Raw genomic sequence first — 27,824 nt, 5'->3', positions numbered from 1 at the left:
TGTTGGATATTTTATGTGCAATTTATTCCTTCTAGCCAACTACCAGAGATCAATTTTCACATTAAGCCTTATTAAAAATTAATAAATTTGGGCATTTATTAGTTTGATTCCTGTACATATCATTGATAGTACTGAAGCTTTATCATTCACAATAGCCATTTTAGGACAAGAATGTTACATGAACTGCCATACTTTAAATCTTTTTCTTACAACACTGCTGTGGTGTTTTGTTTACTCCAGTATCTTAAATGGCTATGGAGTCCAACACCATCTGCGGTTAATGAAGAAAAGGTAAAGATGATATAAAGTATATAATATCAAAAGTATATACTTGAAATAAAGAGGGTGGCAAGTCAGAAGATTGGACAGAATGAAAGAATTGCTTTCTCTTTGATATACTAGACACAAAATTACCTTCATTGCCCAAATGGACTGATCCAGAGGATGGAAGAGTTTGAAGCAGAAGCCATCTTTTTTGGAGGGTCTTTCAATGAGCTCACAGGTGTTGAGAAGGATGGTTCCCACCCACTGGCCATTGCTGGGTGTTTTGTAAATTAGCAGAACGCCTGGTTTGAGCACACACCAGAACTTGGTCCAGCTCTTTAGAGTACCTCGGATCTGCAATGCAGATGAATCATGGTTCCTTATCAGTACAGTGACTATAAAATACTGAATATGATTCATTGAACAAAACAATTTTAACAAACCAGTATCTCTGCAAAAGTGCTGTAACTAATCCTGTGTGCTTGCCAAAAAGAATGAGTAAATTCTAAATTTGACTGTATTCCTGGTTACCTGAATACATTATTGGTGATCTTTTTTGTTTGGCCCCAAAATATAATGAAAGTAAAGAATGAATCCAAGTTCAAGTTTAATTACATTCAACCAAACATGAATATAACCACACGAAAAAGTGTTCCTCCTGGCCAAGGTGCAAAACACATTACCATCAGCGCACAGGACAGAGCACAAACAGAACATATTGCTATGATTTCAGAAAAACATACAGACACAAAGAAAGAAAAATAATATAGCCCAAGTCCATGAATAGCTTGACTGCTGTCCTGGTCCAGCTTGTTCTTCTACCTAGTGAACACCAGGGGCAGCACTGAAGGGAGAGTCCAGCCTCCAGCCCAGGTTCCCTGGCACCAGCATGGTGTCTCCTCTCCTGAGTAGCTGTGTTAGATGATCACACAGCCTTGGTCTAGCCCTTGCCATAACCGAAGCAATGCAGCTTCCCACTGTCTTGTCTCACCAATGAACCGCTAGATAGCAGTGATAGGATTGGGCCGAGCCAGCATGGATTTACCTAGGGTAAATCATGCTTGACTAATCTATTGGAGTTTTTCGAGGATGTAACCGGGAAGTTAGACAAGGGAGATCCAGTGGATGTAGTGTACCTCGATTTTCAGAATGCATTTGATAAGGTCCCACATAGGAGATTGGTGGGTAAAATCAGAGCTCATGACATTGGGGGGAAGATATTGACATGGATAGAAAACTGGTTGGCAGATAGAAAGCAAAGGGTAGCGGTGAATGGGTGTTTCTCAGAATAGCCGGTGGTGACTAGAGGGGTGCCACAGGGCTCGGTATTGGGACCACATCTGTTTACAATTTACATAACCAATTTCGATGAAGGCATTGAGAATAACATCAACAAGTTTGCTGATGATAGTAAGCTGGGTGGCAGTGTGACGTGATGAGGATGTTAGGAGAATTCAGGGTGACTTGGATAGGCTGAGTGAGCGGGCAGATACTTGGCAGATGACGTTTAATGTGAATAAGTGTGAAGTTATCCACTTTGGGAGTAAAAGCAGGAAGGCAGATTATTATCTGAACGATGTAGGGTTAGGTAAGGGAGAAGTACAAAGAGATCTAGGAGTACTTGTTCATCATTCACTGAAGGTGAATAAGCAAGTGCAGCAGGCAGTGAAGAAGGCTAATGGAATGTTAGCCTCTATTATAAAGGGAATTGAGTACAAGAGCAAGAAAATCCTTTTGCATTTGTACAGAGCCCTGGAGTATTGTGTACAGTTTTGGTCTCCAGGGTTAAGGAAGGACATCCTGGCTTTAGGAGAAGTGCAGCGTAGATTCATGAGGTTAATTCCTGGGATGTCCGGACTGTCTTACACAGAGAGGTTAGAGAGATTGGTTTGTACACGCTGGAATTAAGGAGATTGAGAGGGGATCTGATTGCAACATATAAGATTATTAAGGGATTGGACAAGATAGAGGCAGGAAATATGTTCCAGATGCTGGGAGAATCCAGTACCAGAGGGCATGGTTTGAGAATAAGGGGTAGGTCATTTAGGACAGAGTTAAGGAAAAACTTCTCCCAGAGAGTTGTGGGGGTTCTGGAATGCACGGCCTCGGAAGGCAGTGGAGGCCAATTCTCTGGATGTTTTCAAGAAGGAGCTAGATAGGTATCTTATGGGTAGGGGAATCAAGGGATATGGGGACAAGGCAGGAACCAGGTATTGATAGTAGATGGTCAGCCATGATCTCAGAATGGCGGTGCAGGCTTGAAGGGCCGAATGGTCTACTTCTGCACCTACTGTCTATTGTCTATAACCGGACCTGTAGTATTCTAAGGCACTAATGTCCAACAAGGTTCCAGTGTCCAACAGGGTTTTGCAACCCCAATGAAAATGCCCAGCACAATCAGTCAGTCCGTTTGCTGGACTGCACATCTTCCCGGCATAATGGTATGCAACAAGTACAGGTGACAGCCTGATAACAGAATAAGTCCAGCTCCATCGCTGATGGGATAGCCCTGCAGTACTTCTTGGAGTGACTTGTGATCATAAAAAAGATATTCAGGACAAATGAATACATCTTTGATTGAACCCTGTGTCCAAGCGTGCCACCATCTTACAGTGGGATCCCATTGTGGAATTAGTATGGCCTGGTTGTATTGGGAATTCTTCATTGGCCAGCAGACAGGAATAACAGCCACAATCACATTGCCCATGCAAACCGAATCTAGGTTGATGTATCTCTCTTTTATCTGCTTCAAGCCCTGCATGCATGTATATCAATAAAAGTAATTTAATTGAGAGAGTTATGAGTGAGGGGCATAACTACACAGTAAGGACCTGAGATGCAAAATATTTTCTTCCCTCACATGATATATTTAAGGTGGAGATGAAAGTTGAGGGAATTAATGGTTATGGATGACTGATCTGGGTACAGAATCAGAATTAGACTCAAGTGTGATTTGTTAACTCAGCAACAGCATTACAATGCAATACATGATAATATACAGAGAAAAAAATAATTAAGTGAATCAATTACTATATATATATATATATATATATATATATATATATATATATATATATATATATATCTATATATATGAAAGCCTTTTTAACGTGCATCACCAGAGACACACCTTGTTAGCCCCTCGCTAACAGACACTGGACTCAACAGTGAGAAAACCACCTTTCTCAAACTCCGTCCAGTATGACTTGTGTCCCTCCAAAACTGAGAAATCGTGATGTCTCGACCACCCAAAGCCCGATCTGTGTGAATACTGTGTAAATACTGACCCCTGCCATTAGCCATTGACAAGAAACAACAGATTGTACACTGCATACAATTTAAAATAAAATATATTTAGAAATGTCAGCTTTATTGAACAGTTAGTAGGGGAAAGAAAAAAAAATCAGAGGATCCATTATAGTTAACCCAGTCCAATGTGCACATAAGTTGGAGGACATCCTGGCGTTGTCTTTAGCTCACTCATGGTCTGTGTGAAAGCACACACCACCTTCTGAATGTCACTCAAAATCCATCTCGAATAAATGGGCTCCCCTATGGGAGTATTGGGCCTTCTTCCTTGAAGCCATTTAACTGCACAAAGCATCTTGTGCAACAGAGATGGCATTCTCCACCACATTGCCCCGTCTTCTCCCAGCTCCCGCCAAAAAGACCTTGACCCACACCAGTGTCTGTCACAAAACATTCCTAAGTTAAACAACATAACTCGAATCTTTAGCTGAAATCCAAACATGCTAAAAGCATGACAGTCTGCTCTTACAGAACTGCTAAAATGAAATATCTGTGGCATGACAGTAAAAATTTTAACCAGGGTGGCTTATTTAATACATACACACACACACACACACACTATATATATATAATACACACACACACACTATATATATAAAATACATACACACATACACATACACACACACACACACACACACACACACACACACACACACACAGAGGTTGGTCACCAATTTTCAGGAAACTGGTGGTCTGGTACCTCTTTTAATTCAGATGAAATTACAAGGTGTAGTTTACTGGGTGGCCACCAGATGGCACTGTGTAGCAAATGCAGCAATGCAGCACCAACTGTGGCAAGACCCATTTTGACAAAAGCTCACTAATTTTATTATTTACATTGTACTTGTTTGGTGGTAATCCCAATATTTTGTGCTTATTTTATGTAAATTTAACCCTAGCAATGGCTTCTAAGGTAAGTGCAGATACTAGTGGTGGTATCAATGGGACTAGCGGAGTAAAGTTTCGGCAGAGACTAGAAGGGCCAAAGGGCCTGTTTTCTGTGCTGTAGTGTTCTATGGTTCTATCAAATACAAACATCAATCTTGATCCAAGTACACACCACCTGGAAAAAAATCTGGACCAAGGTGTTTCTGTGCGTAAGCTGTGTGACATATGGCATTGGTTCATCAACTGTGAATGATATAAAGCACCAAAGAGAAAAACAAAATTGCCATTTTACGCGGTGATTTGCTAAAGCAAGCGAGCATTGGAAAAACATGAAAGTTGGTAAGAGCACTGAGCATGATCGAGTAATGATTGAATGGTTTTGCCAGCGCCGGAGTGATGGAGTTGACTTGTCAGGCAGGTGATAACGAATCGAGCTAAATCGTTCCATCAAGAACTTAAATTAGAACATGCGTGCAACTGTAGTGAAGGGTGGCTTCAAAGGTTTACCAAGTGCCATGGAATTTCCATGTGTAAACGTGTGTGAAGAAAAATAGTCAGCAAACCATGAAGGAGCTACCGAGTCTGGACGAATTTGCAAAGCTCATCGCTGACGGAAACCTGAATCCTGAGCAGCTGTACAATGCAGATGAAACTGCATTATACTGGCCATGCACACATAGCAACAGAAGACAAAGAAGATACAACAGGGTTTGAAGTATCTAAGGACAGAGTGGTCCAATGCAGCAGGTATTCACAGATGGCAATCTCTGGTGATCATGTAAAGTAAATGCCCAAGGGCCTTCAAAGGTATTAAAATTTACCCAGTAGCATATCGTGTAAATAAAATGGCTGGATTACCACTGATTTATGTGTGGTTTGAAAAACATTTTGTGCCAAAAGCCAGAGCAGATTATACATCTGTAGGGCTACCCGAAGAATGCAAAATTCTACTTATTTTGGATAACTGTTCAGCTCACCACAAAGCTGAACTCCTGTGTAAGAATAGTGTTTTTACTGTGTATTTACCACCAAACTCTACATCATTTATCCAACCCCAAGACCAAGGAGTATTGTGCTCTCTCAAGGCCAGGTATCGCTTGCTCACTTTTCATGAAAAGTCTGTTAGATGAGATGAATGCTGACAATTCTATGCAGACATTTATTAAAGAAATTATCATGAAGGATGCTCTTTGGCTCATTGCTTGAGGGTGGGAGAGATCCTTCAACACTAAAGAATGGCTGGCATAAGTTGTGGCCTGCCTTGCTGTTTGATCATACGCCTGAAGGAAAGCTTGACGATGATTTTACATGATTTTGTGTACCAAAGGAGACAGTAGTTGTTCATGATTTGCTTGTGTATGCAAAAAGTGTTACAGGACTTGCTTTCAAAGATATAGCTAATAGTCTTAATGAAAAAAATCTTTGTGAGTTGATGATTATTGATGATGAAACATCTGTTGTGCATCAACATATAGACTCAGAGATTATAGACGGTGTTCTGAATGTTGATAAAAGCACTGCAAGTAATGAAGATGGCAGCGATGATGATGAAACTGAAAGAGTCACTAATGACAGGTTAACCGAGTTGCTGGGTAATTTAATCAAAGGGTTAAAGAAACGTACCTTCATTACGGAACAAGAGCGAATGAATTTTTATTTGATGCAAGAAAAATTTCACATGAAGAGATCAAAGCACATGAAGCAACTTCGCCTGTATGAAATTTTCAAAAAGATACCATTCTTTATAAGCGCAGTAATTAAAAAATTTATACTTAATTTTTGTTTAATTAATAATCCTTTATAAGCTTCTATAGTCCATTTTTGCCAGTATTATTTGTGACCTCTTTTAATCTGGAAAAAACATTAATCTGGCAAGGTTCAGGAACCAAGAGTGCTGGAAAATCGGTGGTCAACCTGCTTCAGGCTTCTGTACCTCCTTCCTGATGGTAGTAATGAGAAGAGGGCATGCTCTGGGTGAAGGGAGTCCTTAATAATGGATGCCGCCTGAGACACCGCTCCTTGAAGATGTCTTGGAGACTACAGAGGCTAGTACTCATGATGGAGCTGACTCATTTTACAACTTTCTGTAGCTTCTTTCGGTCCTGTGCATTAGTGCCCCCATACCAGACAGTGATGCACCCTGTCAGAATGCTCTCTACAGTACATCTGTAGATGTTTTTGAGTGTTTTAGATGACAAAACATATATCCTGAAACTCCTAATGAAATATAGTCACAGTCTTATCTTCTTTACAGCTGTATCAATATATTCGGACCAGGTTAGATCCTCAGAGATCTTGACACCCAGGAACTTGAAACTGCTCCCTCTCTCCACTTCTGATCCCTCTTTGAGGACTGGTTTGTGTTTTCTCACCCTGCCCTTTCTGATGTCCACAATCGGCTCCATAGCCCTACTGACATTAGGTGCAAGCTTGTTGCTGCCACTCCACTCAACTAGCTGGTATATCTCGCTCCTGTACGCCCTCTCGTCTCCATCTGAGATGTTGCCAACAGTGGTTGTATCATCTGCAAATTTATAGATGGCATATAGATGGCAATAGGGGTTAAGGCCAAAATATATCATAAGGTGCCTGATGGCCAACTTCTACTATTTTCTTTGTAAAAGTATTACTACAAAATATGCATTTGATATATTGGCAATGTGTTGGCAGAAGAGACGTTTAAGGTAAACATGGTTGAGGTATTAAAGACGTTGAACAGGAATGGTTACGATTATACTAAATGATACGAGCTTAAAAAACATTGCCTAGACCTGGGGTCCACAGACCCCTTACTTAATGATATTGGTCCATGGAATAAAAAAGTTTAGAAACCCCTGGCCTAGAATGTACTTTTGAAGAGGAGTAAATACACATGGTCCAAGTTAACTGTGAATTGATTGTTAAATTGTTCATCAACAGTTTACCTGATTATATTTAACTAGACTCTGTGTATATTACCAGCCATGGTTTGGATTCACAATCAATAAACATCAGTGTGGCAGATTAGAACACCAACAGGATTGTGTGATTTACCTTCAGCCAGTCCTCCATTACCACCTCGGCAGGGTCTTTTAAAGCACTGAACATCTCCTTACTGGCTCTTTTCTTCTCCTGTCGGTAATTTTTCTTCTGAACCTATTTAAAATACAGAATTATTCTGACTGGCAAATTAATAACCAAACAATACACTCAGAATCAGGTTTATCATCAATGGCATATGTTGTGAAATTTGTGCTTTGGAGCCCCCATACCAGGCTATGATGTAACAAATCAGAATGCTCTCCACAGTACATCTATACAAATTTGTTGAGAGTCTTTGGTGCAGACCAAGTCTCCCACTGGCATGCCTTCTTCATGATCGCATCAATGCGTTGGGTCCAAGATAGATTATTTGAGTTGATGATGCACAGGAACTTAAAACTCTTCACCCGATCCACCACTGACCCTTCAATGAGAGCTGGTGTGGATTCTCCTAACTTCCCCTTCCACAATCATCTCCTTGGTCTTGCTAATGTTGAGTGGAAGGTCGTTACCATGACACCACCTTGTCAGCTGATCTATCTCACTTCTCCTTGTCACCATCTGAGGTTCTGCCAACAGCAGTGGGTTACTAGCAAATTAATAGATGGTGTTTGAGCTGTGCCGAGCCACCCACCCAGTCACAAGTGTAGAGAGAGCGAGGAACAGCGGGCTAGGTAGGTATCCATGTGGATTGTCAGAGGAGGAGGAGGTATTATTACAGATACACACTGGAATTTAGAAAGATGAGAGGGGATCTGATTGAAACATTTAAGATTATTAAGGGATTGGACACACTGGAGGCAGGAAGCATGTTCCCGCTGATGGGTGAGTTCAGAACTAGAGGCCACAGTTTAAGAATAAGGGGTAGGCCATTTAGAACAGAGATGCGTAAAAACTTTTTCACCCAGAGAGTGGTGGATATGTGGAATGCTCTGCCCCAGAAGGCAGTGGAGGCCAAGTCTCTGGATGCTTTCAAGAGAGAGTTAGATAGAGCTCTTATAGACAGCGGGGTCAAGGGATATGGGGAGAGGGCAGGAACGGGGTACTGACTGTGTATGATCAGCCATGATCACAGTGAATGGTGGTGCTGGCAGGAAGGGCCGAATGGCCTACTCCTGCACCTACTGTCTATTGTCACACTGACACTCAATATAGAGAGATAATGGGAAACATTTGATGAGTGAATATTGTACCAGTATCTAATAATAAATAATGGGGCTGCGTGAATAAAATTATAAAATTATAACTGCATTCTTAAAGCAATGCCTTACATATTTAGTGTTCTCGAGATAATCTACAGCACCCTATTTACAAGATGCACAAACACAAGACCAAATCTGTCCATTGAAAGGTCCCACAATTAGCAAATGAGATGAATGACTGGTTAAGATAACTTCGGGTAAGAGAAGATACCAGGAAAATTGTTCTTTTACAAGAGGATATTTTATAGCCATCTGAACAGGCATACCGCATTATCTCATCTGAATAATAATGTCTGAAAATAAAACGTTACTTTAGTATTTGCAATGAAGGAAAAGCCAAGGTTTTATGATCAAGTCCTGGTGAAGAACTTCCTGATTCAATTGACATTTGCATTTTCAGGTGATTCTAGGGCTCAAAAAATAGTGATCATCAGTTGAGAGAAAATGTAAAAGAATTGAGGGACCATGCAAACTTTTGGTTGAGCTCCTGGTATAAAAGTGTGGAGTTCATTTACCTGTGTAATTGCTGACAATGTCAATAAACTGTAGCTGTGAATATATTTAGGAAGGTTGCTGCAATTATCTACCACTTTAAGTCCATACCGTACCAGGGTTAGACCTGGCCCAAGAACTGCTTCTCCATTTACCTGAAGTAGAGGGAATAGTTTCCACGGACTGAAATGTTTAAATAAGATTTATTTTAATTGTATTTAAATAATTTTTAAAGTGTTAAGTATTTGTGAGTGATTTAGGTTTTTAAATTAAAACATTTTAAATTTTAACTTTAAAATATTTTATTAGTTATTACTTAGAAACAATTAGGGTATTTGCAATGGTTGACTGCTGATGAGGTGAGGAACACAGCTTAGCAAGCAGTGGATAGTTTTTTTTAGACTCTTTGTGGATATGCCCCATTCTGGCCCCAATCCAGCCATGATGCCCTTATATCACAGAACCACAAGGCCTCTCTGCAAGGATTTGAACTAGCTTTGAACTGCAAGTTCCCATAGGATGAACTCCACAATGTAAGCTTGAATTTCTGACTGATGGTTTTGTCCAGCTTCCTACTCAGCACGATTGCTGGGCTATGATATTTTGTACACTTATACTGAAAAAGAGGCAAATTGGAGCTGCTAAAGGAAAGGAATTACAGAATGGAGATACGCCTTTCAGCCCAACTAGTCTGACTTGATATCTCTTATCAGAACAATAATCTCAATATTATGTATTTGGCTTCTTGCTATGTCTTTATCTTCCTTTCTACAACCCACAAATTTAACCTCAAAAGTGGGAAGGTTCTGCTTCAATCGTTATATCAGGGTAGACGGGAGATGCTCCAAATAAAAATAGTCACCTAGAAATAGAGTTGCTTAGTAATTTTTTTTCTCTAGCATGATGCACTAGAAATGGAATAACAACCATTTCTGGTTTATTTCCTGTCAGAGGGGAAATTAAACTTGCCATCAGGGTGTCACGGTTTCTGTACTGTGAGTGCTCGACATAATGTAATTTCCACACAGTACGTTCTCCATTCAGAGTTTTTTAATGGAAACCAGGGTCACCGGACCCTTCGAAGGTTACAAGTTCCAACTAGTATAATGCCGAACCAAGACGTCTGCTGAGCGATCTCCTTGGTGCTTCTACTACCGTGATGATGGATCAATCACCCCTTCTCCAGTTCACCTTCCTGACTCCCCCATCGAAATAGGTGGACCAATGTCCTCCTCTGCCCTCTGCCACCCAGTGCACTGCCAGCCTTATTCTCACCACCAAGCGCCAATCCCTCTGTGACCCTCTCTAAGCTCACCTCAAGGATTTGAGGGCAGTGTGAAAAGTTACACAGATACTGTCTCTTACTGCCGCATTATAACCTGGAATTCAAGTCTAATTGTTATTCAGTCATAGATGAATACAATTAAACGAAACTGTGCCACCTCGGGGTCAAGGTGCAAATCACAGTACCCACAATCACAGAGTACACAGCAGATATAAGACAGCAAGCACATAAAAAATATTGGTAAGATAACAGTAATACAAAAACAGTAAGATCCAAGACCCTGAGTCCGTGAATATATAACGTTTACCTTCAAGGTTTCTTTCTTTGTGAGTTTAGAGATTGAAGATAGACCATCTTTGTCGCAGCCATTGTATAGTTTGGAATCAGACTGCAAGAGAAATGAAGGGGCTGTGATCAACGTTGCTTCACCATAGTGAGAACCTGGTAATTATATCTGTGCCACAGTGGAGCCAGTTGTTTTTATTTAAATAATGAGCACCACAAAAGTACAATGTATTGGTCTGGATCTCACAGCAACCCTGCATCAACAGACTTGCATTTTCAGCAGGAAACCGTGGATTCCAATCAAAAGCAGCAAGTCTTCAGCTTTGCTGCACCTATTGTGTACAGGATCTTAAATTGGCTGGAGTCTAGCAGGGCAGATGGGTGCATCCTTCCTGTTGCAACACAAATATGAGCTTCTTTGCCCACAAACTCACTTATTTGTAGGTAGATTCAGGGCGAGGCTTCTGTTGGTTTCCATCTAAACATCTTTCACAACCATTCAAACAGAATCAGACATGTTCACATGAATTATGTGCCAAGCCTCATGTTCTGGATAATTAAATATCGATAAAAAAACAGTAAATGCTGGGGGGGGGGGGTGGTGGGGACTGTGCATTTCAGACAGAATCTGCAGATAGAGAAACAGTTAATGTTTCAGAAATGATGAAAAATTCCAGAAGCAAAAAGCTGAGTGTTTTTTTCACCATTATGCTGCTTGGTCTGTTGAGTATTTCCAGCATTGTATGTATGTGCTACTCCTGCATTCTTTGTCTTTATTGCAGATATCCAGGACCTGAAGTTGTTCTTGACTGTCATTTAATGAACGCATGCGATGCCTGGATCATTCATTTACTAAAACATTTATTAACTTCCATAACTTTTGTAATTCTAAGTTTTCTAACCTTTTGAATATTTAATAAAGTTCTTTTTATCTGTCTGACATTTTGTTATAGCTTTCATTTTAAAACTGATTAATATTGGAAAAGAAGTGAATATTTTCTTCACAATATTCATTAGATTTGTTTGTGATTGCCCCAAAGAAGTAGTGGTTTGATGGAGAAAATTGAAGCTGGAAACAATCATTTAGGATTATTATCCTTGTCTCTATATCATACTTACTTTCTCATGTCCTCCCCAGGCCTGAAGACAAAATAAAGAGGCAGGAGAGGGGATTGAGGGGTATCTGGGGGTGGGCAAAGAAGTGGGAACAATGGGACAATGAGAAACAGAATATCTAAAATGGAATTCAGTAGGCAGTAGTGAGGATTTAATGTTTGTTTAAAAAGAAAAAGTGGCTAAGGAGATGTCATAAAAGGACAAAAACCTTCGAGATGTGGAAGAGAGCAACACACACAAAATGCTGGAGGAACTCTGCAGGCCAGGCAGCGTCTGTGGAAAAACGTACAGTCGATGTTTTGGGCCGTGACATCGATTGTACTCTTTTCCACAACCATTCAAACAGAATCAGATGTGTTCACATGAATAATGTGTCAAGCCTCATGTTCTGGATAATTAAGTATTGGCACGCTGAGTTCCTCCCGCATTTTGTGTGTGTTGCTCAGATTTCCAGCATCTGCAGATTTTCTCCTGTTTGAGATGTGGAAGTGAACTAGCATTTGACAATAACATTTCAAGTCTATGAGAAACTTTGCACAGCTAACCTGGTCAATCTTTAACAACCTCAGGTGTGGAACATGTGCAAAATTGATTAGACATGTTCAAGAATTGTAACCTTTATGCTGACCATACTTGTTGACCATTAGGAAAAGGTCCATGGTGTCAGAAACGTCAAGTGCCTACCTTACTACTGGAGATGGGTGTTGAAGTGACCTCATAGTTCAGAGCCGAAAATCCATTCTTATCTATTTCATTACCTGCAGTAGGAAAAGAGACAAACTGTGCCATTAGCTGCTCATGCTAATAGATCAGGAATTACCTTCTAATAACCAGCTGCACTATGATCAATAATGCTTTACTTAATTTACCTGGATTGGAAAAAGCAAGATCAATGAGTCATGGTACAAGTAGATTGTGATGGTGAGGTGCCATATGAAATTATTCCAGGCAAACCTATTACATGTTTCACACTGACAGTTGACAGCTTGTAGAAAAACTCTTATCAGACCATAAGACATAGGAGCAGAATTAGGCCATTTGGCCCATCAAGCCTGTTCCGCCATTCTGCCATGGCTGAGTTATTATCCCTCACAAACACATTACAAATAATCATCTTCCCAACCATTGAAGTCAGGCCAACTGACCTATAATTTCCTTTCTTCCGTCTCACTGCCATTTCTTTGTCCCCCATTACTACCATTCCAGCATCATTTTACAGCAATCCAACATCTACTCTTGCCTCTCTTTTCATATATCTGAAAAAAAACTTTTCATATTTTTTATATATCATTGGCTAGCTTACGTTCCCATTTCATCTTATCTCACCTTACGGTTTTTTTTTTGTTACCATCTTTTGGTTTTTTAAAAGTTTCCCAATCCTTTAACTTCCCACAATTTTTTTGGGATATTATATACGTGATTTTTTTGCATTTATGCTGTTTTTGATTTCCCTTGTCAGTCATGGTTGCCTCATCCTCTCTTTAGAATATTTCTTCTTTGGGATGTTTCTATTCTGCACCTTCCAAATTGCACCCAGAAACTCCAGCTATTGCTGTTCTGCCATCAACCCTGGTAATGTTCCTCTCCAATCAAATTTGGCCAGCTCTTCTCTCATGCCTCTGTAACTTTCTTCATTCCACTGCAATAGATACATTTAATTAGATTCTCCATCTCAAGCAGTAGGGTGAATTCTATGTTATTACGAACACTCTCTCCTTAAGGTTCCTTCACCTTAAGCCCCCTAATCAAATCTAGTTCATTACACAGCGCCCAAACCAGAATTACCTTTCCCATAGTGGACTCAACCACAAGCTACTCTGAAAAGCCATCTTGTAGCAAATCTGCCTATAAGGATATTGGATTCATGTGTAGCCTGTCCTTGTACAGGTCATGTATTCTCCAGAAGAGGTCCCAATAGTCCAGAAATCTGAAACCCTGCCTCCTATACCACTCTCTCAGCCATTCACTCATGTGCAGTATCATCCTATTCCTGTCCTGACTAGCACACAGTATTGGGAGTAATCCAGAGATTACTACATTGGAGGTCCTGTTCTTCAGCCTCTTCCCTAACTTTCTATACTCACCGTGCGTGACCTCATCCCCCCCTCTACCTATGGCATTGGTGCCGATGTGCACCATGACCTCTGGCTGTTCACCCTCCCTCTTGGGAATCCTCTGCAGCCATTTTGATACTTTTCAGACCCTAGCACCCAGGAGACAACACGCCATTCTGGTGTCTCTTTTGCTGCCACAGAATCTCCTGTCCATTCCCTAACTACTGAGTCTCCTCTCACTATTGTTCTGCCCGACTTTACCCTTCCTTGCTGAGCCTCTAGCCACTAGCCAGGTGGCTGCTGATTGCCCTGATAGGGCAGCCCACCCAGCAGTATCCAAAAGGGTATATTTGTTGCTAAGCAGAATAGCCACTGGGAACCTTGCATGGACTGCTTACTCCCCTTACTTCCCCAGGTGGTCACCCATCTACTATTTACTCTGGCTGTGACCACCACAGTAAAACTCTCTTCTATGAGGTTCCTCAAGCAACACTGAGTGAATCTGGAGACTCAATAAAGCATGACAGTTCAGACTTAGAAATTGGTCACATGCTAGACGTGGAGTGTTGTCAAACTTCTATGTTCTACTTTGCTTTCAAAATTTGATCCATTGAAATCAATAACATTGATTTCAGAATTACAGCACAAAGTACGATGCATTATTTGTTTCTATCACATCTGAAATCCTGTCTGCCCACTACCCTGGACCCTCATCAATTTGCCTGTCGCACCAAGAGGTCAAAAGAGGACGCCATCTCCATGGCATTTCACTGACCCACCTGGACAGCCCCAATTTTTACGTCAAAATGCTGTTCATTGACTTTAGTTTGGCATTAAATACTGTGACCCCCTCCAAGCTGATCGCCAAACTTTGCCAGCTTGGTATCAGCTCATCCCTCTGCAATTGGACCTTGGACTTTCTCACCAACAGACCTCAATCTGTTAAGTTAGACAACCTCTCCTCCTCCACTCTCACCCTGAACTCCGGCGTGCCTTATGGCTGTGTGCTGAGCCCTCTTCTGTACTCCCTTTTCGCCTATGACTGCATTCCTGTATATAGTTCTAACTCCATAATCAAGTTCGCAGATGACACCAAGGTGGTTGGCCTCATCAGAGGAAATGACAAGACGGCCTACAGGGATGAGGTCCAGCACGTGGCCACATGGTGTGCCGACAACAACCTGGCCCTTAACAACCAGAAGACCAGGGAGATCATTGTGGATTTCAGGCATGCTAGTATTGGAGTATAAAAGTTGTATTGTTTGCTGTGTAACCAAAACTATGTAGTCAGCTTTGAGCTTGCTATTTGCTATGCACGTATCCAATTTAGTAGGAGAATGAAATCGTAAGAATGTAGAAGACAATGGTGTGTTAATGAGAGGTAGCTAAGAGATGTAGATTAGAACATGATTAAGTCAATGGGTAGAAACAATAGTGGTGGATGTATGTGTGATATGCAACTATAGACCGATTGGATATGCTAATACAACTAAACCAGGAGATTCCTATAAAAAATGCTATGTCCAAGGATCGATGGGCAATCAGCGACTAGCTCAATGACTGTCTCAGCTTTGATTTGAAAATTAAAGTTTAATACTTCTTGAAGAATCTTTTGCGTCTCCTGGTCGTTTGTGGGGCATGAGAAACCATGACACTAGGAGCCACATTCACATCCCATCTACATCAATGGAGCTGTAGTTGAGCATGTATCAGGCTTCAAATTCCTTGGTGTCCACATTTCCGAGGATCTCACCTGGTCCCTGGACTCCTCCATCCTGATCAAAAAAGATCCTGATCACATCCTGATTTATTTCTTGCAGAGCATCAAGAAAGCTCACCTCTGTCCCAGGATACTGTCGGACTTTTACCGCTGTACCATTGAGAGCATACTCACCAACTGCACCTCAGTGTGGTATGGCAATTGTCCCGTATCGGACCGCAAAGCACTCCAGCGAATGGTGAAAACTGCCCAGCCGATTATCAGCACCCAATTGCCCACCACTGAGAACATCTACCATAAATGCTGCCTGGGCAGGGTGAAAAGCATTATCAAGGATGCATCTCACCCTAACCATGGACTTTTTACTCTCCTCCCATCCGGTAGGCGCTACAGGAGCCTCCACTCCCGCACGCCCAGGAAGAGCTTCTTCCCTGAGGCTGTGACCCTGCTGAACCTCACATCACAGCGCTAAGCAGTATTGCACCCATATTGTACTGTCTCAGTACTTTTATATTTGTGTGCTGTAGCACTTACTTTTTATTCACAGTTATTTTGTAAATCACACTATTCTTTGCATTTCTGGTTAGATGCTAACTGCATTTCATTTGGCTTTGTATCCGTACTCGGCACAATGACAATAAAGTTGAATCTAATTTAATCTAATCCATGATATACAAGTGAAGATGGATTTCTAATTTATGAAGAAGTAAATTCACTGTTAAATTCCCACTTCAGTGGAAGTCAGTAGAATGAATATTTGCTACTTTTCATAATTAATGGCCCCTTAACAGACATGGCTAAGAATAATTTCATAATAAAATCCCAATGTATTCTAGTTAATTGGGACACTTCGGAACCAGTACATTTTGGCCCAATTAAGAGGCTGCCCCATTTAGCTGAAGTTTCATGGAAAAGGTTATAAAGGTATAAAAAGCACCAACTAATTTTAATTGAGAACACTACAAATACCACCACAGCACTCTAAAACTAGGTATTAGTTCCTAATAGTTATTGACAGATGGTACGCTGCCGTGTTCTTTTGAATAACTGTAAATGAACAAAATCAGCGCCATCACCTGGTGCAGATAAAGGACTGCCTTCATATAATACTTGCATTGATGATTGCATCATCCAAATCTTTTTTTCATTGTAACATTCAAGATGATTGTTGATACCTTCAAATTCTTTGTAGTTCCTGACTAAGCAATAAATTTCAAGACCTTGGCCTCAGTACTACCTTGTGCAATTGGATCCTCAGTCAGATTGGATTGGCAACAACATCTCCTCCACAATCTCTATCAGCACAGGTACACCACAAAGCTGTGTGCTTAGCTCCCTGCTCCTTTCACTTTACACTTTGTGGCCAAGCACAGCTCCAATGCCAGTTTCAAGGTTACTGTCACAGGCTGGATCAAAGCTGGTAATGGATCAGAATATAGGAGGGAATTTGAGAATGTGGCTGAGCGATGCCGTAACAACAATCCCTTACTCAAGACCAAGGTGTGGATTGTTGACTTCAGGAGGAGGAAACCAGAGGTCTATGAGCCAGTCCTCATTGGGGCATCAGAGGTGGAGAGTCAGCAACTTCAAATCCCTTGGTGTTTTAATTTCAGAGGACCTGACCTCTGCCCAGCACGCAAGTGTAATAATGTAAAAACATGGCAGTGCCTCTACTTCCTTAGAGATTAGTTAAGATACGGCATGACATCGTCAACTTTGACAGACTCCTGTAGATGTGTGGTGGAGAGGATGTTGACTGGTTGCATCATGGTCTGGTATGGAAACACCAATACCCTTGAACAGAAAATCTTATAAAAAGTAGAGGATATGGCCTACTCCATCACGGGTAAAGCCCTCCCCACTGTTGAGGGAGTGCTGTCACAGGAAAGCAGCATCCATCATCAAGGATCCCCTAACACCCAGGCCATGCTCTCTTCTTGCTGCTGCCATCAGGAAAAATGTATAGGAATCTCAGCACTCATAGAAGCAGGTTCCGGAACAGTGATTACCCCACAGCCATCAGGGTCCTGAACCAAAGGGGATACCTGCACTCACCCCACAGCCATCAGGGTCCTGAACCAAAGGGGATACCTGCACTCACCCCACCACTGAACTGTTCTTAAAACCCATGGACTCATTTCCAAGGGCTCTTCATCTCGCGTTCCCAGTATTTATTGCTTATGTATGTATTTGTTTATTTTATTTATTATCATATCGATTGTTTGTCTGCCCTATTGAATGGAGTCTTCCACTGATTCTATAATGTTCCTTGGATGTATTCTATATGCCCTGAAGAGAATGAATCTTCAAACCCGAAAGCCTCAAACCACAGTGAGCAAAACAGTTCTGAACTGTCTTATTCAACCCAATTATCAATGGCAAAAATCACTGTTTTTTGGAACAGAAACACATATAACAGACATTATTTAAAAACTGTTCACTCTAAGTGAGGTGTAATGCCTAATAACCACAAAGTGCATGCAACTGTCGCTAGTTAGAAACTGTTCGACAACCGTCTCCAGTCCCAGTTAAATGGCTATTTTCTCACTTAATTTTATTTCATTAAAAGTTGTCCCAAGTAAGAAGCTCCACCAATTAATTGATGGCCCAATTAACTGGAATCCACTGTAACTGCTTAAAATGCTTATTCTATTAAAAATAATTTCACCATGAAAGATTTTCAACGGCTATTTTCTGGAATCACTGCACAGTGTTATAAGAAGACTGGAGTGATATTTAGGTTAACTAAGTAAGGAAGGCAGATTTTCTTTTCTAAAAGGGCGTTTGTGAGCTACATGGTATTTATGACAATCTTTCACTGTGATACAAACTTATTTAACTGACTTCTTACATTGCCAATATAGCAGCTGAAATCAAATTCACAGGATTATTAATCCAGGATCTGGAATACTGGTTGAATTAATTAATTACTACATTATCACACCATCCAATTACCTCCGGTTTATTTGATCATCTCAGGCAACTTTACAATCTCCCACTGCTTGCTGGATAATTTTTCAGCTAATTTTGGAACAATGCCTCTCAGGGTAATTAATTTTATAGGTAGTCTGTGCCCCTGGCACTATTCCAAGGATGGCAGATGTTACTCAGTTTGTTCTCTTGTGGTAGAGTGACTCATATGAGATGGCCTTGTGAGTGGAATGTTGATAACTAGAGCTCAAACTACTGAGAAGAATCCCCAGACACTGTGCTGCTTTTATAAACAACTGTCCAACTTGCTACGAAGATCCACGTGCAGTATCCTTACTAATTTGTGGCTTTGAAACAGCAAGGATATATGTCAAACACGCCAATCCTGATCTTCAGTATATATATCCCGAAGAGAGTTAAACTGCGGAATTTTTGCAAAGTTCCCTCTCTCTCCCAACACCACCCACCAACCTTTTGAAGACTGTGGGTCTGGAATTATTCCAAAAGTACCAACTCAGCATAAAACATGGCTCAAGCCAGAGAAGCTCCCACTAGTGTGCTGAACCACTGCGTCACTGGATTGACCACTGCATTGAGTGGGATGCATAGGACATGCAGGAGTAATGTTAATGCCCACTATATACCGTAGATTCCGGACTACAGAGCGCACCTGATTAAAAGCCGCACGCTCTAATTTTAGAAAGAAAATCAATTTTGTACTTGTACAGGCCGCACCGGATTTTAAGCTGCAGGTGTCTCACGTTGTAATATGAGATATTTACACAGAAAGATATTACACGTGAGGATTTTTTAACTTTTAATTAAATCCGTATGGTAACATAAACAAATACATATTGCAAATGCTTTTTTTCGAACAGTGCCTGTAACACAGCTACTTTTAAGTATACATACGTATCGGTAACACACAAATTACGTTGCGTATACTTTTTTACTGAACAGTGCATGAACAACATTCCAATATCTCCTAATGACTGGTAAAAAAAATATATACTGCAGCCTACCAGGAAAAGTTATTGATCGCCTTCTTCATCTTCCTCCTGCGCACTAAAACCATCAAAGTTCTCTTCTTCAGTGTCCGAATTGAATAAAACCTCAGGATCTCGTCACTCACTTCAGTCTCTTCGTTGTCGCTCTCACTTGAGCGCACGCGGTCCTCTTCATCACGCAGCAGTCCAGCCTTTCGAAACCCGCTGGTGATGGTGGATGTTGTGACACGGCTCCACGCATTTAGGATCCACTGGCAGACTTGAGTTAAAGATGCTCTTCGCATGCGTCCTGTTTTGGTAAAGGATTTCTCGCCGCTCGTCATCCAAGCCTCCCACTCAACGCGCAGCGCCACTTTAAATGCCCGGTTCACGCTGATGTCCAGTGGCTGCAAATACTTCGTGGTGCCCCCAGGAATCACAGCTGGAATTGAGTTTGTACTCTTGATGGCAGCTTTCACTGAACTTTCATTATCAGCCGCTTAAAAATCACCATCGGTGGAAGCTTTAGTCCGGATGCTGTGCAGCTCAGAACACAAGTAAAATGCGTTCTCTCATGGCCATTTGTTTTCAGTGTGATGGACGAGTCACCTTTTTTATTAACAGTTGGAGTGAGAGGCAGGTCAAACGTCAAAGGTAATTCATCCATATTTATGATATTGTGGCGACCCATTTCCTGGCACATCCGAACCGGCTCACAATTAGATAGCCTACCGGGGTTTGCGAGCACAGAGCTTTGGAGCCTCTGCGCCACGGGGGGGGGGGGGGGGGGAGGTTGAGGGAGGCTTAAAAGTGAGGCTGAGGATTTCGAATAAAGTTTTTTCCTTCGACTGCAGTTACCGACTCCGTGTCGTAATTTTAGCGCTGCGTGTAGCACACCGCTACAATATCATCTGGCCCGATGGAATTCTCTGCTATCTTTGTTTGAGTGAATGTGCGGAAGTTAGCAAGTTTTTCCTCGTGGTCGGGAGGGAGCTGCTGACACAGAGTCGTGTGTACCCTGACGGACAGGCCTTTTCGTCTCATAAATCTAAAACACCACGATGGCCCACCTCTAAAATCTTCGATTTTCATTTTGGTAGCGATTGTTTTAGCCTTCAGTCCGATCTGCACGGTGGAAACACCGCGGCCGTCTGCTCTCTGTGTGTTAACCCAGTCTTCAAGAAAGTTTTCAAGTTCGGGCCATCTGCTATGATTACCTCTGAAAGCTTTTGTCGTCTTTTTGCATTGACTCAGTTCTTCACGCTGGCGTCTCCACCGTCTCACCATCGATTCATTTATGCCAAGATTATGTGCAGCAGCTCGATTTCCTTCTTCAATCGCCAGATTGATCGCTTTTAACTTAAAAGCTGCATCATATGCTTTTCTTCGAGTGTTTTCCATGTTGATGAGGGTGAGTACAAATGACTGATTTACAATAATTTAATTGTGAAAGTGCGCTTGATTTATCGTACAATTTCATTGGACCTCTGTGAACTACTCATCAATTTTATTGGTCTACTGTTACGAGGCAAAATGTTTTTAGACGGCATGAAAAAAAAAATGCATTAGCTGCACCGTAGTATAGGCCGCAGTGTTCAAAGCGTGGGAGAAAAGTAGCGGCTTATAGCCCGGAATTTACGGTAATCTACCTGTTAAGTACATACACAACCACTAAGTGGATCAATGGGTGAACACCAACCAAGTAATTATAATGGTTCAATATTATCTTAATACAAGCATAGAACTTTGTCCATTGTTGCATGTACTTCACACTAATATTCATGATGTATTTTACAATGCCTCCACCTATTTATTTTCTCTGTCCAGTATTGTGGTTTTTCTGTCAAACATAAGGAGGATGAAGTAAAAGACAGTCAAATCTAACAAACCTGGAGTTAAGGGACATATTTCATTGTATCCACCAAAAGACGAGTTTCGGGTGAATTCACGAGGGTCAATTTTCTGTGGCGTTGCCAATCCAGTGCAGAGAGAAAACCTCCGTCGCAGCACTTGATCCTCCATCATGGCATGTGTTTTCTGTAGAGTAAACGAGAACCAGTGAGTCACAACTAGAGGCTATTTCACAAAAATTAGTGTTCTTACCAGAACTTCGCAAATTAGACCATGAAGCATAAAAAACAGGAGAGAAGTTAGGCCATTCCATAATTCCATTATGGCTGATTTATTATCCCTCTCAACCCCATTCTCCTGCATCCTACCCATTCACTACCAGGCAGTGAAGAGGGCAAATGGAATGTTGGCCTTTATTACAAGGGGAATTGAGTATAAGAGCAAGGATGTCCTTTTGCATTTGTACAGGGCCCTGGTGAGACCACACCTGGAATATTATGTACAGTTTTGGTCTCCAGGTTTAAGGAAGGACATTCTGGCAATTGAGGAAGTGCAGCGTAGATTCACTAGGTTGATTCCTGGGATGGCAGGGCTGTCTTACGCAGAGAGATTGGAGAGATTGGGCTTGTACACACTGGAATTGAGGAGATTGAGATGGGATCTGATTGAAATGTTTAAGATAATTAAAGGATTTGATAGGATTGAGGCAGGAAATATGTTCCAGATGTTGGGAGAGTCCAGTACCAGAGGGCATGGATTGAGAATAAGAGGTCAGTTATTTAAAACAGAGTTGAGGAAGAACTTCTTCTCCCAGAGAGTTGTGGAGGTGTGGAATGCACTGCCTCAGAAGACGGTGGAGGCCAATTCTCCGGATGCTTTCAAGAAGGAGCTGGATAGATATCTGATGGATAGGGGAATCAATGGATATAGGGACAAGGCAGGGACTGGGTATTGATAGTGAATGATCAGCCATGATCTCAGAATGGCGGTGCAGACTCGAGGGGCCAAATGGTCTACTTCTGCACCTATTGTCTATTGTCTATTGTCATTACCTTCGGTGCCTTTACTAATCTAGAACCAATCTGTTTTAAACACACCAATGAACTTGGCCTCCACAGCTGTCTGTGGCAGGGAATTCCACTGGAAATCCTCTGGCTGAAGAAATTTTCCCTCATTTCATTTCTGTAGGAATGCCCTGCTATTCTGAGGCTGTGCCCTCTGGTGCTTCCCCTCCCCCCCCCCCCCCCCCCCCCACGATAGGAAACCTCCACTCTACATCCACTCTATCTAAGCCTTTTGATATTTGATAGGCTTCAATGAGATCCTGTTCTCATTTTCTAAGCTCATCAAGTACATGCCCAGAGCCATTAAACACTTCTCATTGGCTAACCTTCCATCCCAGGATCATTCTCATGAACCTCCTCTGACCTTTCCAATGCCAGCACATCCTTTCTTCCTAATCAGCTCCCTAAGGCATACTTGCTCCAACTTAGTGGTCAAGTATGGTTCACAAGATATAAAGCCTGCCTAAAAACATCCTGGACAATAGGCAGGGCTAAACATTTTCGCAAAGGTCATTGATGTCTTACCAACTCTACCTACTGTTAGCATGTTTGACTTAAATTGAAGTCTGTAAAATTTATCATCTTTCAACTATGATGAATTTAATATCTTGTTTTTTTTTGCTAACCTTGTTTTCTAAACACAGTTGTTGCTTGTACGATCACAAATAGGTGTAAGTAAACTTCCAACTATATTGCTTTGTTTAATTTCTGGTCATAAAAGTAAGGCAGTATTCAGTTCTTTAAGTCTAAATGGAAAGCAATATTCAGCTTGAAGTTAAAAAACCAATAGCTACAGAAAGACTTTGAAGTCATTTTGAAAACACTCCACCTGTGGAAAGTCACTGCACCTGTTTTATTACTACTGGAGATGCAATATGAGACAATGGATTGTTTCATTTGGGGTGCTTCAAGCAGACAAGCTGCGTCTTAAGTTGCCTAGTTCAAGGAAGCTTGCAGAATATCATCTAGCATATTCACAACTGATGTGTTTAAAGTTGGAAATTTTATGTACTCAGCTTTACAGCATTAATGGTAGCAAGTTAAGTTCTATGTCTTTAAAAATACCTTTAGACCATTTGTATTAAAAGAATATCTAAGGAAATATCACATGCTTGTGAAGTCACCTAAACTATAAATGTGGAGAGCAGTTTAGGCTTAATAGGAATGGAACAAGAAACATGAAATAAACGCAGGGTGAATGAGAATCTATTCTTCTATCTGCAGTTTCTGTGACGAATTATTTATATGTCCACATCATGATTTTCTTTTAGTTTATAGGAATTGTACCAGTGTTTTGGAAATCCTTTGAGCTTAAGAAATTATTAATGCTTTATGTTTAAGAAATACCATGCTTAATGGTTTATGGTTTAGAAATATTTTGTAATTTGGGAAACGTTTAAGATGAATATCCTCTATGACTTTTAAATGTATCTTAAGAGTGTTTGTGGATTTAAATTTGTATCATTGAAAATAAATGGACTGTGTTTTAAGCTACTTTGTTAGCAGGAATTATCTTCTCCTTGGTTTGGAGAGGAGACTCACCACTTGAACAGTGAGTATCAGCAGCTAAATTCATTGTGGAGAATAAACAGTGAAGTAAACTAGTCTTTGAAGATCGGGTAATGCAGTATAATTTCCCTTTAGTGAGAATATTTATATCTGATGGGCTTTAAGGTCTTTGTTTGAGTTTAGAACTTTGCACGCAGGAAACATCAGTGCCTGATGTGATCACTTTGTACCAAAAGTACTATTTTAGAAAAAATTATTATTTTGCAGTAGTCCAAACTCAGAGAGACTTGTCAAGTGCTAAGGCACCCCACCTAGTACTATAAACTAGTCGACATCCTGGTTTCCAACAGCTGCACAGGCAAATTAATGTGTTAATAGTATATCAGAAAAATGAGATAATACCACAACTGCTCCTCAGACTGAATACTTTAGTCTTCAAGTCAGAGACTGGAATGATGAAGGGATGGAACAAAGGGTAGGATGTAGATTAGACAGACCAAACCCCACTGTACGACCTGCTGGACTCGGACCAGCATAATTTGTACCAGATCCAAACAATGCAGTAATAATTCATACCTTGAGACAGTAAATTGGCCTGTTTTAGATGGAAACCTAGCCCACGGATGGGGACCACATGCTTATGTGATAGAACCTGGTGACCTATATCCTGACCCTAGGGATATTGTGTTTTCCTTCCAGAAACACATGAGGTAGGGCCCGCACCAGCAAACCCTAGAGGCATTAACTAAGCCTGGAGAACAGATGCTTGAAACATGCACTGGAATTATTAACAAGGCTAACTACAGCCAGTGAAACATACAGGGACAGGCTCCTGTACAGGGAGCCGCTGCAGTTCCACAGAACAAACTTCCACTGGGTTGTGCACTATCGACTATTCAGTTGCTCGCAGTACGTATCACACTGCCAGCTGATGATGAAGGAATTCTGAAGTGGCTACTTCAGAATGCCAGGAGGTTATAGGCCTTCTGGGCCAGTCAGTTCCCCCCAAAATATTCAGCAATTCTTATCACTGTTCTTTCCTATAGTCTGGCTTGGTACCATCTCCACATCTGTTTATAAACAAATTACTGGTGGAGATGTCTGTGGAAGACAGTATTGAGTAAAATAGTTAAATGCATGGATTAACAACAGCTTATAAGATCAGAGAGCAAAGACAGATTGGAACCTAGTTCATTCTATAATGTTATCCCTTTATAGAAGTGACTAGGGTCAAGTATTGGAGGGATGTCAGAGGTATTTTTTTCAAAGAGAGTGGTAAATCCATGGAATGTGCTGTTGGGAGTGGTGGTTGAGGCAGATACATTAGAGACATTTAAGAGGCTCTTAGATAGGCAAATGAATGAAAGAAAAAATGGATGGCTATCTGAGAAGGAGGTCTTAAAATTAATCTTAGGGTATGTTAAAAGGTCAGCACAATATTGTGGGCTGAAGGGCCTGTAGTGTTCTGTGTTCGTTAATAAATTGCCCTTGCCCTCCCTTCCTATTTCAAACATTAAATCACACTTGTTTTCTTTCCTTGCCCAGTTCTGATGCAAGCTCACTCACCCAAAGCTTTTACCTTGCTGCTCTCTCCACTGGAGCTGCCTGACCTGCTAAGCACTTACATCATACTGGTGCCATTCCATGTTGAGTGACTGTAAGCGATTTGTTGCAAATTTTAAAGAATGTCTGGCCAATAACAAAGGACCAGTTACAAGACCACTATCTATAAGGCAAACAAAACTAACTGTGCCAGTGCAGGTGTGGCAAATTGATTATATAGGCTTATTTCTGACAACCCACCTTATCCAAAACTTAACAAGTATATCACTGGAAGACAAAGATTATTCTTCCTGAATACTTTTGGGTGTATCCAACGGAGTTTGGGGTGCTGATCATGAAAATCACCATGAAATTTCCCAATCACACACCATTTTCTAAAAAAATCCTACCTATTTTTGTTCTTTTAATTCACAATTCAAGTCAATTGAAATGTTGCCCTCAATGTAAGCTGAAGTTTTCTATGTTGTCCAGGCGTGCCTGGGCAGGGTGGATGCTGCATGGCAGGACAGGTTTCAGAAAGGCTATCAAAGCATCACATGCATTGCTTTCACATGTACAGTATATCGGTTTTGTGATCACCTTGACGTGTATGTTCTACATGTATAGCATATTGTGTGTACTCATTTATAATAAAGTAATGGTATTATCAGGAGTATTTGTGATAGCAAAATGTCTCACCACTGTTGCAATGATCACGCACTCTGTACAGGATATACGTGGGTAGTCTCCACGACTTCTTGTAGAGAGACTGCAACCATCACAGCACTCCAAATCTCCATATTCCCTCATGCTAACACCCCTGTCTGCATACCTGCTGACTGACTGTCTCCCTCACTGGTAAAGGCTTTCAAGCCCATGAGTGAACAGACAGGCATACAAGTGGGGTACAGCAGTCCATTCCACCTGCAATCAAGTGGCATGTTGGAGCAAAGGAACCAAGAGATTGAGGAGGCCTTGCAAAGTAGGCTAAAGTAGGCTACACTTGTCCCTGATGTTCAACTGTCTATAAACAAAGTGCTAACTATGAACATGGGAGTAGACACGAATGTTGTACCTTATTTCTTAATGCACAATGTCCATCGGACAAGTGCCGTCCGTCGCTAAGTCAGGCCAACCATCACCTACTCCCGACACAACTCCTCAAAAAAGTAGAGAGACCTCATGAAAATTCAAGAGAAAGCACAAAGAACCTGACAACACGAGTGAATCTGCAGATGCTGGAAATAAATAAAAACACAAAATGCTGGCAGAACTCAGCAGGCCAGACAGCATCTATGGGAGGAGGTAGTGACGATGTTTCGGGTCGAAACCCTTCATCAGGAATCACCATTCTGGATGAACTTTGGTCAGTTTCTGTTGGTAGAGCATCCTATCCTGGGATCCTCAGACCCCTCTCTTAATGGTAAAACCTTCCTGATGAAGGGTTTCGGCCCGAAACGTCGTCACTATCTCCTCCCATAGATGCTGTCTGGCCTGCTGAGTTCTGCCAGCATTTTGTGTTTTTAAGAACCTGACAAGACAGTTTAGAAACTTCAAAAAAAGGAGACTAGGTCCAAGAAAGTAAATTCCATAAAAATAACCTCGTTTCAGTCCTAAATGGAAACCTCCTGGACTTGTTACCCAGGTTATCAATGACAGGAATGTGGCAGTTGAGACCAGCAGGGAAAAAACGACTGTAAGTAAAACTGCCTCCGCAGGTAACATCAAACCTGCCTCAGCTGGACTTACTCCCCCAGAATGAGTGGGACCCTTACACGCTCAATGTTTCTGCTGGTGTACTTTCACAATTCATTCCCGGTTGCTGGTTTTCAACATCACATCAAGTCAAATCAAGTTTAATGATCATTCCGCTATATATAACTACACTGAGTGAAACAACAGTCCCCTGAGCTTGCTGAGACATTCCCCCTCCTAAATGGTCTTGAAAAAGTGATAATGGCCCATCGTTTTTAACAATGCTAGTCCCACTAGAGCGACTGACAGGGTTGCTGAGAAAAGAATTCCAAGATTTAGATCAAACAATGATGAGGTATCCCAGCTATCTTCATATACAGCAATGGCAATCTCCAAATACCATTGCTATTTCTGAATCTACCACAGGGGGTCTGAGGATCCCAAGATGGGAACTCCTGCCCTACCAACAGAAACTGACCAAATTCATCCAGAATGGTTATCAATTCCACACCATCAGTGATGGAATATGTAGCTGTCGAAGTAAGAACACCTTAATTCATTTGGTCTAAGCTAATTCCTCATACAAGTGTCTAGCTCAATGATAACT

General features: G+C 41.3%; 1 protein-coding gene across 4 annotated transcripts in view; it reads right to left on the bottom strand.

Annotated features, from left to right (window-relative positions):
• The window catches only part of LOC132397167 (oxysterol-binding protein-related protein 5-like), a 168,418-nt gene that overhangs the window by 44,778 nt on the left and 95,816 nt on the right, over positions 1 to 27,824 (bottom strand). For all 4 annotated transcript variants that reach the window (XM_059975563.1, XM_059975561.1, XM_059975562.1 and 1 more), the window contains exons 2-6: positions 21,446 to 21,593; positions 12,550 to 12,623; positions 10,772 to 10,852; positions 7,498 to 7,599; positions 415 to 618 (exon numbers count right to left, since the gene is read on the bottom strand). In XM_059975563.1, coding sequence (XP_059831546.1) covers positions 415 to 618; positions 7,498 to 7,599; positions 10,772 to 10,852; positions 12,550 to 12,623; positions 21,446 to 21,581 — 597 coding nt within the window. In that variant the 5' untranslated portion in view covers positions 21,582 to 21,593. The remainder of the gene's footprint in view (positions 1 to 414; positions 619 to 7,497; positions 7,600 to 10,771; positions 10,853 to 12,549; positions 12,624 to 21,445; positions 21,594 to 27,824) is intronic.

The sequence above is a fragment of the Hypanus sabinus genome, chromosome 7, assembly GCF_030144855.1.
Source record: "Hypanus sabinus isolate sHypSab1 chromosome 7, sHypSab1.hap1, whole genome shotgun sequence".
NCBI classification, from domain to species: domain Eukaryota; kingdom Metazoa; phylum Chordata; class Chondrichthyes; order Myliobatiformes; family Dasyatidae; genus Hypanus; species Hypanus sabinus.
Note: the sequence above shows the minus strand (reverse complement) of the source record. Positions and strands in the feature narration are given on the sequence as shown.